The sequence below is a fragment of the Balaenoptera ricei genome, chromosome 15 (genome assembly GCF_028023285.1).
Source record: "Balaenoptera ricei isolate mBalRic1 chromosome 15, mBalRic1.hap2, whole genome shotgun sequence".
Lineage (NCBI taxonomy): Eukaryota > Metazoa > Chordata > Mammalia > Artiodactyla > Balaenopteridae > Balaenoptera > Balaenoptera ricei.
Window position 1 is genome coordinate 21,039,279 of NC_082653.1, and position 12,862 is coordinate 21,052,140.

Sequence of the window (12,862 nt, forward strand, 5' to 3'; positions counted from 1 at the left end):
GACAATGTATTGAGTTCTGGCCACCATGCTGCTATTATTACCAAACTCTTAATAGAAGTGGCAGAAACCTAGTGGGAATTAGCTGAGGCAAACGATGAATCCTATCACCGTAGGATGGCAGCAAGGTTCAGGGTCAACAGGCACCGACCGGGGACTCAAATGCTGCCTGGCCTTTTTCCTTCTCTCTCTGTCCCTCTTGACAAGCTCCTTTCAGTCCCTGGGGCTGGCTTCTCTACAGGAGCTGGAATTAAGGCTGCTTCCAGGGTCAGAGCTCAGGCTCACAGTTTCTCCACCAATCACTCACTCACTCACCCAGCAAGGATGGACGTTCCAGAGATACAGCAGTGAACACTACAGATGCCGGTCTTACCCTGGTGCAACTTACTTGCTTCTCTTATTCTTCCTCCCAAAGGAACATAACTTAGTGCATAAAGTGGTAATGAAGAAAGACCCAGTGAGGGGAACCGGGAGTCCCAGGTGTGTGTTGTCTGTTTGGGAGATGAGGAAGGCTCTTTTTCCCCCAGCTTAGGGCCGCTGCCCAGCCTGATCCAATCAACCACGGCCCTGGACTGGGGTACAATAAGTGGCAGCGCCTATCTGAATCACAGAATTGCAGTGGTTGGTTGGGAAGTGCTAGGCCAAGAAGCCACCGTGCTGAGCAGATTAAACACCAGATACCCACCGTGGCTTCTTGGTAAAAACAACGAAAAACTGGGCCTCAGGGTGGTGAAGAATAGGGAAGCCATATCCCCCCATGAAAAGTTGTTCAACGTACAACTTTTAGCCTGAAAAGGAAAATGCCTTAGGAGGAACATGGGTTCAATTTTTATCATCAGCCTCTGTAACTTTTCACACCAAATTGTTCGTGCAGCCCAAAACAGAACTCAGAGTAATAAGTAAATGATACAGGGTTCAGAATTCAACTCAACATAAGGAAGTTATCTCTAAAAGTTAGACTTGTTCAGTACAGGGGTATGCCACCTTTGTGAATCAATAACCACCCCCGCCAGAAGTTCACAGCCCTCTGTTAGGGGTGCTACAGGGATAATTACCCAATACTATCACCTCCCGGGTTTTCTGAACTCAGAATCTGTGATGCTATGTGAAAGTACAGAGGCTTTGTGATAAGAATATTTAGCCCAGTGATTTATTTTTACATTTTTGAGGGGTCCCAGATCCCTTCAACAATCTAATAAAGGCTATGAACTCCATCTCCTGAAAAACACACCAGAATGTAATTTATCAGAACACAAAATGCTGGAGGTCCAGAAACCCCCTAGAGCTAAATTTAGAATCACTGCTGTAGATCTCTGATCCCTTTTCCTTTCGTTTCTAGGAACATAGTTGTGTTCCGGAGGTCCAAGGTTGCCAAAAATCAGGTAAGTGGGGCACTGCTGTATTGTTTTGCCAAAATGTTGACCTTCCTTTCAACAAGATAAAAGATAGAACAGGACCTGGAATAAAGCCTGTGCTCAAAGAGGTGAGTTTCCTTTCCTTTCTACCCTTATTATCACTACCTCTGATTAACTCCTTGTAGTCTTCACCCAAGAAAACTAGCGCAAAGAAATAGCTTATCCTCATCAGCTCTGTTTCTGTCCTGAATTCCCTCCTTTTCCAAACATTCTAAACCTTTACAGCATGTCTAGAATCTTTTATTTTTTTTTTAATTTATATTTATTTTTGGCTGCATTGGGTCTTCGCTGCTGCGCACGGGCTTTCTCTAGTTGTGGCGAGCGGGGGCTACTCTTCATTGTGGTGCTCGGGCTTCAGTAGTTGTGGCTCACAGGCTCTAGAGCACAGGCGCAGTAGTTGTGGCGCACGGGCTTAGTGGCTCCGCGGCATGTGGGATCTTCCCGGACCAGGGCTCGAACCCATGTCACCTGCATTGGCAGATGGATTCTTAACCACTGCGCCACCAGGGAAGCCCCTACAGCATGTCTAGAATCTTTTAACATTGCTCCCGCAACGTCTCTTACTTCCTCCCACACCAAGGTTTAATCCATCCAGGTGTCTTCCTGACTACCCCAGCCCTCCTGTCTCTAACCTACAGCCAAGTTCACCTCAGTACATTCAGTTATGAGGTCTTTTACGAGAACAGCTACTGTCAGTCAATGAGGAGCATGTCTCCTCCATACAGAAGACTTCATTCAACCAAACCAGGCTGACTTCCCCGCCATATATACATCCCACGGGCCATGCTGGCTGCCTATGGTTTGTTTTTTCCCTTGGGAACATTCTCAGTGGTTAAGCAAGTAACAAGTTTGTAATTCTTGTAATTCTTGTAAACCATTTCCCCATCTATCAAACAAGGCTGATAACAGCACCGCCCCCCACCAATCCAGCAGTCCCTCTAACCCAATTTTTCAGTTTGAGTGGTGACCCATTAATGGCTTAGGAAACTCATGTAGTGGGTCATGGCTAGCACTTTCTAAAGATGCACTAGAAATAGAATAGAAAGTACCAGAGTGCACCCCAAGAAGCAATATTGTTTTTGTACAACTCTTTTTAGTTGTGTGTGTGTGTGTGTATGCACACACATGTGCATGCATGCTGAATCACAACACAATACATTATGTGCACCCATGCTGGGTCACAACACATTTCTTACTGCATTATCAGGTCAAAAAATCTTCAAAGCTGTTGTTATAATGCGTTTGCCAGGCACGTTGTCAAACATTGATTTTATCATTAAATATTTGTTGAATGAAGGAAGGAAAAAGGCCAGGCCCTTCTGATCCACTTGTACTAGCAAATCAAGTCAAACTTTTTTCTACAAAAAACTCAGGCAGCTCATACAAAGATGTTAAGGCAGAGATCACAAACTGGTAGAGATCACAAACTAGTTACTCAAGGACCCCGAATATGCCACTGTTAAAATGTTTGAAATCATTCATTTAAAACATGTAAAAATTTCCCATTCTAATCTGGATATTGAGCCCGTATGACACCAACTGGGTGGAACCATGTACAGCTTCCTGCTTTAGATAGCATGTGTACGCTTCAGTGTAATCAATACTGTACACATATCAGTGTACACATGCTCTAGTTTGCCACAGTTCCCACCACTCCCTATTATTTCCACCCAGCACCGTCACTTATTTAGATTGTCCCAGGGCTTCCCTGGTGGCGCAGTGGTTGAGAATCTGCCTGCCAATGCAGGGGACATGGGTTCGATCCCTGATCCGGGAAGATCCCACATGCCGCGGAGCAACTAAGCCCATGCGCCACTACTACTGAGCATGCGCTCTAGGGCCCACGAGACACAGCTACTGAAGCCCGCACGCCTAGAGCCCGTGCTCCGCAACAAGAGAAGCCACCACAATGAGAACCCATGCACCGCAACGAAAAGTAGCCTCCACTCGCCGCAACTAGAGAAAGCCCACACACAGCAACGAAGACCCAACGCAGCCAAAAATAAACAATAAAAAAAAAATTTTTTTTAAGATATTGTTACTGCTTAATAAGATGACGTAAGTAAAAGTGACCAGCACAAGGGGCCCAGTAAGTGTGCACTAAATCCATTCCCATCTCAGTGAATGACAACAGTTTACCTAGAACAGTGGTTCCCAAACTTTGATGCACACTTGAATTACCTGGGGATCTTTAAAAAATACTGACGCCTGGTTCCTAGCCCCTCCGGACTTCTGATTTATTACCATAGGGTATGACTGAACAGCAGGAGTTTTAAAAGCTTCCCAAGTGATTCAACTACACAGCAAAATTTGAGAACCACTTACCAAGATAGTCACTGAACCCAGAAATCTGAGTCATTACCGACTTTACCTTCCCCTACATCTGCCTCTAAAATCTCTCCCATAAGGTCCCTCCCTACTGCTCACATGCCAGAATTGAGGTTTTCAATATCCCTTCTCGATTTTAGTAGCACCTTCTCTTAAGGGTGTCCCTGACTCTAATTTCCTCCCCCAAGCATTCTGCTCACCAAGGTCAGAGTTATCTTCCAAAAATAAACCTCATTGTGTTACCTCCTGTTTAAAAACAGTGAAACCCAAATTCTTTAACTTGCATGGAGACTTCTCACGATGAGGCCCCTACTTACCTTTCTGGCTTCATCTCCTACTATGCCCCAAAATATACCCTGCCACTAAACACCATGCTACTCAATTATTTTGGTGTTTTGGACACTGCTGAGGTACCATCTAGCTTTGCCTCTGTTCATGCTACACCCTTTAGAGCTCCATTCTCCTACCTCTCTGCAGAACAAAGCCTCATTTGTGCTTCAACGTTCACCTCAAAAATATCACTGTCTTGATGAAGTATTTCTTTTTTTTTTTTTTTAAACTGACTTTTTTGGTTTTTATTTATTTATTTATCTTTGGCTGTGTTGGGTCCTCGTTTCTGTGCGACGGCTTTCTCCAGTTGCGGCAAGTGGGGGCCCCTCTTCATCGCAGTGCACGGGCCTCTCACTATCGCGGCCTCTCTTGTTGCGGAGCACAGGCTCCAGACGCGCAGGCTCAGTAATTGTGGCCCACGGGCCCAGTTGCTCCGCGGCATGTGGGATCCTCCCAGACCAGGGCTCGAACCCGCGTCCCCTGCACCGGCGGGCAGACTCTCAACCACTGCGCCACCAGGGAAGCCCTTGATGAAGTATTTCTTATCCACACAAACTTTTCCCCTCTTCTATACTTCCAAGTAATTATAGTAGTTAATATGTATCTAGTGCTAAGAGCTTGATGTGTATTCTCATTTAATCCTCAAAACAATCCTTTGGGTAGGTGTCATTCCCAATTTACAGATAGGGTAACCGTGATTCTCCCAAATCACCAAGTTAGTAAATGGTAGTCAGGATGGTCTCTATAGTCTGACCCTAGTAGACCTCATCTTCCTTACCACCGCCTTGTTCTGCCTCACTTTAAAATCTCTTAAAGAGGATATCCGACTTCATATTATAATTGAGAGAGAGAGTATAAATCTTGAGAGCAGAGCAGAGCCCTAGTCATCCGTATTTGTCTCCTAACCACAAGGCGAGGGGTTCAGTAAGTATAACTTCAGTGAATGAACTTAATAATGGAATAGAACTCTTAGAATAATCCCATGTTCTTTAACAAAAAGAGTAGCTGGTCTGATTTTCAACAATTCATTTAGGCCTTTATTGTACTTAACACTTTGACCTGTCATTAAAGGCTTGAATAAATAAAATAGAGGATATCTCATTACCTAATGGGATCTTAGCTTTGGCTGCAAATAAAACTCAGGATGGATAATTGGCTGATGACTTAAATGCTGAATCATAAAATTATCGTTAGGGGACAAGCTACAGATTTAAAAAAAAGAATTAACACAACCCTTGCTTAGGTTTATCTTCATCATCTTTGATAGGCACATTCAGAATTTCTGGGAACCACTCTAAAATACCCTTTAAAAGCTTCCCTTATATTACCTTCTCTGCCTTATTTCATTTTTGCTGCAATATACAATACTGTGCACATCCAGACCTGCGGAGGTGCAAGTGGTGGGAAAAAAACAAGCTGGTAACCCTTTAAGAAACTTTTGTTTTTCACAGGAAACTGATGGAAGAGGAGGAAGGGTCTGGCACGTAAACATTCAATAAAATACTGACTAATGAGTAAATTCAAACAAAACAAGCAAATCATTTTGCGGCTGACAATGGTGTTAGCCTGCAAGAGGGGGAGTGGGTGACAGCCAATACGAAGGGGGGTGTTCACTTTCTGGCAGACACGTGGGGCGGACAGAAACCCAAAAACAGACTAAGATACTTTCCCTTTTAATGATCACTTCCTCTACATCAAACAATGCGTCGTGCTCGTTATTCCAGCCCACAGGATAGATGTTACTATTCTGCCCATCTCACACATAAGAAGACTAAGGCTAAGAAGGGTTAAATGACTTGCCCAAAGGAACTCTGCTACTCTACGGCAGAGCCGAGAATTCGAACCCAGGCAGTCTGATTTCCTAACATGAACTTCTAAACCCCGAGCAGCAGCCCCTGTCCGGCCCCAGCGTAGCCCCAGGGCGGTAACAGGACACGCGTGGGCGCTTTAGCGTTTCCCCATCGCACGGGTTGGGCAAGACAGGCATCAGGAGTGAGGAAAACGAGGCCTGGGGTGGCTGAGAGACTGGAACGAGGTCACACGGTGAACTTCTGCCCCGGCTGGGGGCGGATCCCTGAATCCCTCGGGACCACTGTGGGCGCCTAAGCCGCGGAGCCCACCAGCTCGGAGGCAGCGGTGGCCAGCTCGCTGAGGTCAGGCCTGCGAGCAGGGCCGCAGGCGCCAGGACGCCGGCCGCGGGGCCAAGACCGAAGTCAAGCTGCCGCATCTGCCCAGCGTTCCGCCAAGGGCCTTACCGGGTCTCCAGAACTTCACCGGTCCCACGGGCGCAGCCATGCTGAGGTGAAAGGTCCCGAGGAAGGCTCCACCCCTCCTTTGCGCACGAGGCCCCGAAGGGGCCGCGGGGCGTGGCCCGCGAGGAGCCCGGGCCCGGGAGGTTCCGTGGTGTTACGGCCACGCCCCCGTGACTACCGCCCCCTCCGAGCCACGTGACGTGCGTTTCAGCCCCGCCGCGGGGCCCATGTGACCCGCCCCGCCATATTGGAGAAAAGGGCGCGCTTCTCCGCCTCTTTAGCGTGAGGAAGCTGGGTTTTAAGTGGCCTCCCGAGGAGCGGGGCGTTCCTTGGGTGGTGGCCGCCCATCTCGGAAAGGGCGAGATTTGGGAAGGGACCGCTGGCACGAGAGTTTGTCGCCGCCTGCGTCACTCGGTGGGCAAGGAGGCAGTGTATCCCAAATTAATGTTACGTTACAAGCTATCACAGCTGTACTATTTCTTTTTTTTTTTGAAGAGTTGTCATTTGCAAGAGTAACTAAGGGAGTTCAGCACAGCCTTAAGGGGCAGAATTAGAACCAGAGGGTGGCAACATATTTTGGAGCTGCCTCCAGCAGTGAGTTTTCTAGCTCTGCAGGTGCGTGAGCATAGGCTGCAGACTACCTCTCAGGGCACTGGAGGCAGGATTCAAGCTGTTTGCAGAGTTAGAATAAATGTTGTCATTTTCAAACTTGAGACACTTATATACTTACTAAATTTATTTTACTTATTTATTTATTTCTGGCTGCTTTGGGTCTTTGCTGTGCGCGGGCTTTCTCTAGTTGTGGCGAGCGGGGGCTACTCTTCGTTGAGGTACGCGGGCTTCTCATTGTGGTGGCTTCTCGTTGCGAAGCACGGGCTCTAGGTGCGCAGACTTAAGTAGTTGTGGCGCGCAGGCTCAGTAGTTGTGGCGCACGGGCTCAGCTGCTCCGCGGCATGTGGGATCTTCCCAGAGCAGGGCTCGAACCCGTGTTCCATTCATTGGCAGCCGGATCCTTAACCACTGCGCCACCGGCGAAGCCCTGTACTATTTCTTTTAGTCTCCAGATTTTCAGATTGGAGGATAATAATAGTAACTACCCCTAGGGTTTTCTGGTTCAGTAGATATTGGGCGCCTACCGTGCGCCCAGGTACTGCAGTTTCAGCCTCTTCTTTCACGGAGCTTGTGTCCAAGGCGGCGGGGTGTGGGGGGAGGATGTCGTGGGAGTAAATGAGTAAATGCTCGATAAACAGTAGTGTCTATTATTATCAGTAAATAAAACAGTGGAAACAGTATGCAAGTCTTTAGGGACCTTGAGAGTAATGCTGAAAAGGGGAAAGGGGAATGGATTAAAATAAGAAACTTAGAAATGGGTAGATTTGTTAGGCTAGGACACTAGCCCAATGTTTCCTCTAGTTTGACTACTCATGATTCAAATGCTTGTGAAAAATACAGATTCTAGACCCCAATAAATCCCGAATCAGAATTTCCAGGGGCATGGCCTGGGAACCTGCATTTCGAGCCACTCCACAGATGATTCTTTCCAGCAATCAGTTTGAGAAAGATTCTACTAATCCAAATGAGAGCTAATAAGCTCGAGTAATAGGAAATGTTTAATGGATAGGCAACTAATTGGAAGGAAGTGAGAGGCTTCAGAATCTATGCACTTGAGAGCTGTGAAGAAAATTCTGCATTCTTTTGAGAGCAATGGCATAGTCATGGAAATATCAAGGGTTTTGGAGACAAGTAGACATGATTTGGAATCCTAACTTTGCCATTTCCTAGCTCCTGGCTGTCATCCAATCTAAGTTGTAAAATGAGGTTTAAAAAGGTTGTATTAAATGAGAGAACACGTAAAGCCTTACTGTGTAAGACACAGCAGGCATTCAATGTTAGCTCCTGATAACTCAAATAGAGCAAATCCACCAGGGGAAAAATCAGACTTTACATACATACACCCATTTCCAAATATCCCTTTTGATTTAGTTCCATAATAATGAAAATAGGGTTCACTATTTTCAGTGATCATCACTGTGCCTAGAATTCTCCATCAATCCTTTAATATCCTTCTAAGAGTCAGCTCTAAGAAGACTTCTCTAAATTCACAATCCAACTTAAGTATTCTCCCTCTGCAGACCTGTGTGCTCACTTTTGTGATTTAACACTTATTTAGCTGAACTCTACTTAATCTGCCTGCACTATTAACACTGGGAGCTTCTTGAGAACAAGCATCATATCATATTCTTATTATAGCCCAATAATAAAGTGACTATTGAGTAATGTATACATGAACACCATGCTTTATACTTAATTTTAATTCTTAATGACATTGATTCTTCCTTGTTTTATTTTTGTCTGATTTTCACTAAGGGCCCAAGTATACAAAACAGGGTTTATACATAAATACAAGGGAAAATGAAATAAATGCCACTTTTTACGATTCCTGTATTTTATACTCTATGACTTATATGAAGACTTCCTATTTACAAAGAGATAGTATAGTAAGACATGCCCAAATTACTGGATCATAATCTTAAAGCTGGAGGAGACTTTAATTGTCTAGTCTAAATTCTCTGTTTTATAGAAGAAAAAACTGAGGCCCATGGAGGTTAAAAGACTTCATCAGAATCAATGAGCTCACTTAGTATCAGAACTGAAACTAGAATTCAGGCTTTCTAATTCCCAGGCCAGTGGTTTTCAACCACATGGACCATTTAAAACCATTAGAGCTTAGCTCTCCTCAATGAGAATTAGTTCATCTCCCTCAGAAAGTTCTGAGCCCAGCAGTCTCGAATGGATTGTTTTGCTTTCGAAGACTTCTACTAGGGAAAACACCTAAGTAATAACCTAGATGTTGATGATGTGGTTTTATTGCCACAAACTAGGAATGGTCTCAGTGGACACTCTTACCTTTCCTAATTAACTATTTTCAGAAAGAATGGCCTAAAATAACTACTCTAAAAATTAAAACCATTATTTCTTGAGATGGCATCCAGAATTTATTTAGCTTATTGCCAACAATTACATGAAAGTTTGATCATTGTGTTACATTTTGCAACTTCCAAGTGATAGATTTTCCACAAAGATACTCCTCAAAATGTTCCATAGGTACATTTTAGAAGTTTTTCTCTGCCTATGGTGGTTAACTGGTACTTTCTGCTTTGAAGTATTTCCCATCCAACCGTCTTGGCCATGTTTAGGAGACATAGGATTTAGGAGTTTTCATCTTTGTACCAGTTAAGGCTTTTATGTAACAAGTAGTAAAAAACCCAATCCATTCTCTCATAGGCAAAAATGGCTCTTGTAATCTAAAAAGTCCAAGTAGTTCTGATTTGAGACACGGCTGCATTGGGACACATAGGACATAATCAGGGCTTGCTTCTGATCATCACATTCTGCCTTCTGCTGACCCAGGTGTCACATAGTAACTAGATGGCCATGTCAACTCATGTCACATCCTCTCAGCATCAAGACTCTTTCCAAAAATTCCCGGCAAAAGTATCTGGCTGGTCACATATCTATCCCTGAATCAATCACTAGGGCCAGGGAATATGGCGTACTGACTAGCTTAAACCTGGGTCATACACTCCTCCCCAAATCAGGTGTGCTCAGCTTCCAGAACCACATGGACTGAGAGCTGGAAACAGAATGGTTCCTCAGAGGGATTTCTGAGAGTGAGATTATCAGAGGTCGAATGAATGAAGCAAAAATAATAGGTAGCCATCCATGTACTCACGTACAGTAAATCCCCTACATACGAACCTTCAAGTTGCAAACTTTCAAAGATGCGAACATGCGTTCACATATCCAATCTTAAGTTAGTTCACGTGTCTGGCATACATCGTCAAGTGCATGCATCCTCTACAAGTGGTTGTGCTTTTGTGTACTTTACAGTACTGTTGCTGTGCAACACGAGGAGCTTACTAATGAAGACCTGATGGAATTGGAAGCCCAGAGAAAAGGACGAAGAGAGACAAGAGGAAGAAGTAACTGAAGAACTGAAGAGATTCACGACGCAGGAAATGGCAAGGGGATTTTCTTTATTTGAGGAGGCACTGTTAGTTTTTGAGGCACAGGACCTGAACATAGAACAGTACACAAAGGTTGCAGCAGCTGTTCAGAATGCAGTACAGTGCTACCGTGTCATCAATGACAAGAAAAAAAGAGCTACTACCCAGACATCACTGGATCGTTTTTTCAAGAGGGTAGATAGAATTGAATCCAGCAAGGACCAGAACCTGAGCCATCAACGTCAGGCGTGAGTGAAATTGCAGCTTGCCCTCCGTCTCCTATTGCTGACGATCCTTCAGCTCTACCATCTCCCACCTCCTCTCCCTCCAGTCAGTAACTCTTCTTGCCTGTTCACTCAATTCCAGCCCAGCCCCTGTATGCCAGCTGTTGTACTGTACTACCGTACTTTTCAAGGTACTGTACTGTAAGATTAAAAATGGTTTTATTTTTTTTTATGTATTATTTCTGTGAAAAATATTATAAACCTATTACAGTACTGTACTATATAGCCGATTGTGTTAGTTGGGTACCTAGGCTAACTCTGTTGGACTTACAAATTGGACTTACGAACGCGCTCTAGGAATGGAACTCGTTCGTATGTAGGGGACTTACTCTTAACACTAGAACTCTTGGCTTCCTAAGAAAAATCCTAACTGCCCTTGGGTCTCCTCCATGAAGCCAGATCAGAGAGAGCTAGCTATCCCCCAGCCTGAAAAGAGGTAGTTTTTTGCAGAATTGCCTTTCCTGAATTGTACTACACGGGGATTTTCCACTGCATCTAAGGTGTAGCCCTCGGCAACTTGTACCATATGTAAACCTGTCTGGTTTGTTCACTTGCATACAAATGATCGGGTTCACACAAGTATTAGCAGAAGCAAAAGTGTTTACTCAGCTCCAAGGATTTGGGTACAGAGGTGTGGAGAATCCACTAGAAGAGACTCAGCTAAATACTAGGGAAGTGTCTATGATGTTGGCTTGAGGAATTTTGCTCATCTGTGGAACTGGACAAGTTGGGGAGGGCAAGGTCTGCCAGGTGCTTTCTAGATAGGATGACTGTATGCTTGCTTTATTGTTCAAATTGGGATGCTTCGGAGAGTGAAAGCGGGGAGTTCACGGGCATAAACTGGAACTCTGCCAGGCAAACTGGGGTATATTTCCAGGTCGTGTGGCACCAGGGAACCTAGAATAACAATGCCTCTGTGAACATACTCAACATAAGGTACGTATTCCATGCTCACGGAATACATCTGAATACATTCAACTCCTTTATAGCTTTAGACAACTGCCCTTGTGGGGTCTGGTGTTTGGGCACACCCCAGAACATCTGTCATTGTGTTTATTATCTGAACACTTCACAGTATCAATTTTATGAGAATCCTTGTGAGAAATTCTTACCTGATCTTAGAATTGTTCTTCCTGTACCTGGAGTTACTTTAATCTTATGGACACTGTGGATGGTGGATCTGACCAGTTTTCTCTTTCTGCCTTGGCTACTGAGAAGCTTAAGTGTGTGGCCTGCCCAAAGTGAGTGTGTCGGTCATGGTGGCATGCACTGATCGCCTCCTTCCTGATTCTTTTTTTCATCCCCGCCCTCTGGTTTCTTTCACGTTAACTTTTCACTTACGTGATCTTGTACCTTAGGTTTTCTTGTTAGTTGCTTGAAGTCCCGTTAAGTAGAAAACAGATACTCCCCAACGCAACGGCCCACAGAGGTGGGGTGGCCATCTCTTCAGCTGACTCCTTCAGTTTTTCAAGCATGTCGACCCTGCCATCTGATTGGGTTGAACTTCAAACTGTATGGCTCTCTAATTCAAACTCATCAGGGAGAAAATCATGAGACAGCAGAGTCTGAACACTGACTATTTGATGATACCGAGAAATTTTTATCAAAGTTGTTTAGGTGTGATGGAGGTATTGTGGTTATGTTTTTTTATCTTTCAGACATATATACTGAAATCTTTACAGCCAAGTCTGTAATGGCCAAGTCTGACATTAAACAGATATGGACATATAATTCTCTCCCAGGGAGGGGCAACACATTTTTTTTTAAATGTAGGAGAAATACACTACTACTCAACCTCTACTGTAAGGCTGGCAGCCCTGAGAACTCCTTTTTTAATGTAGCATGTTATGCTGGAGCCCTGAGAACTCCTTTTTTAATGTAGCATGTTATGGATGTATTCCTGCTTCCAAAGGAATGAGGAGCAGACATTTCCACATGCAAGACAGTAACATATTTTTGAACCAAACAGTCTGCCATACTCACCCTCCCCTCCCCTGGAAGTAGGGCCAATAAGTCAACATTTTAAACAAGTACCCCAGCTGACTCTGATGTAGGTGGTCCTCAGATCTCACCTTGAGAAATTCCACCCTATAATGATATTCTTTCCACACTCCAGAGCCAGAAAAGCTTTGCTTACTCTGAGAGACCAGGCCATTTTCTTAGGATTCCATATACCTCTTTTTCTTATCTCTAATCGCTGGCAACACTTTCAGAAAATAATGGCTTTGCATCCTATTCCACAAAAAGAG

At 44.6% G+C, this 12,862-nt stretch overlaps 1 protein-coding gene and 1 non-coding gene across 5 annotated transcripts in view; both read right to left on the bottom strand.

The window, feature by feature from the left end:
* DHX35 (DEAH-box helicase 35) overlaps positions 1–6,430 on the bottom strand; it is a 71,544-nt gene extending 65,114 nt beyond the window's left edge. For all 4 annotated transcript variants that reach the window (XM_059897679.1, XM_059897680.1, XM_059897678.1 and 1 more), the window contains exon 1: positions 6,326–6,430. In XM_059897679.1, coding sequence (XP_059753662.1) covers positions 6,326–6,365 — 40 coding nt within the window. In that variant the 5' untranslated portion in view covers positions 6,366–6,430. The remainder of the gene's footprint in view (positions 1–6,325) is intronic.
* Positions 6,431–12,378: 5,948 nt separating this feature from the next.
* Positions 12,379–12,554, bottom strand: LOC132350065 (small nucleolar RNA U109). Its single transcript, XR_009497820.1, has one exon. It is a non-coding gene; the product is annotated as a small nucleolar RNA U109 (small nucleolar RNA).
* Positions 12,555–12,862: the final 308 nt, after the last annotated feature.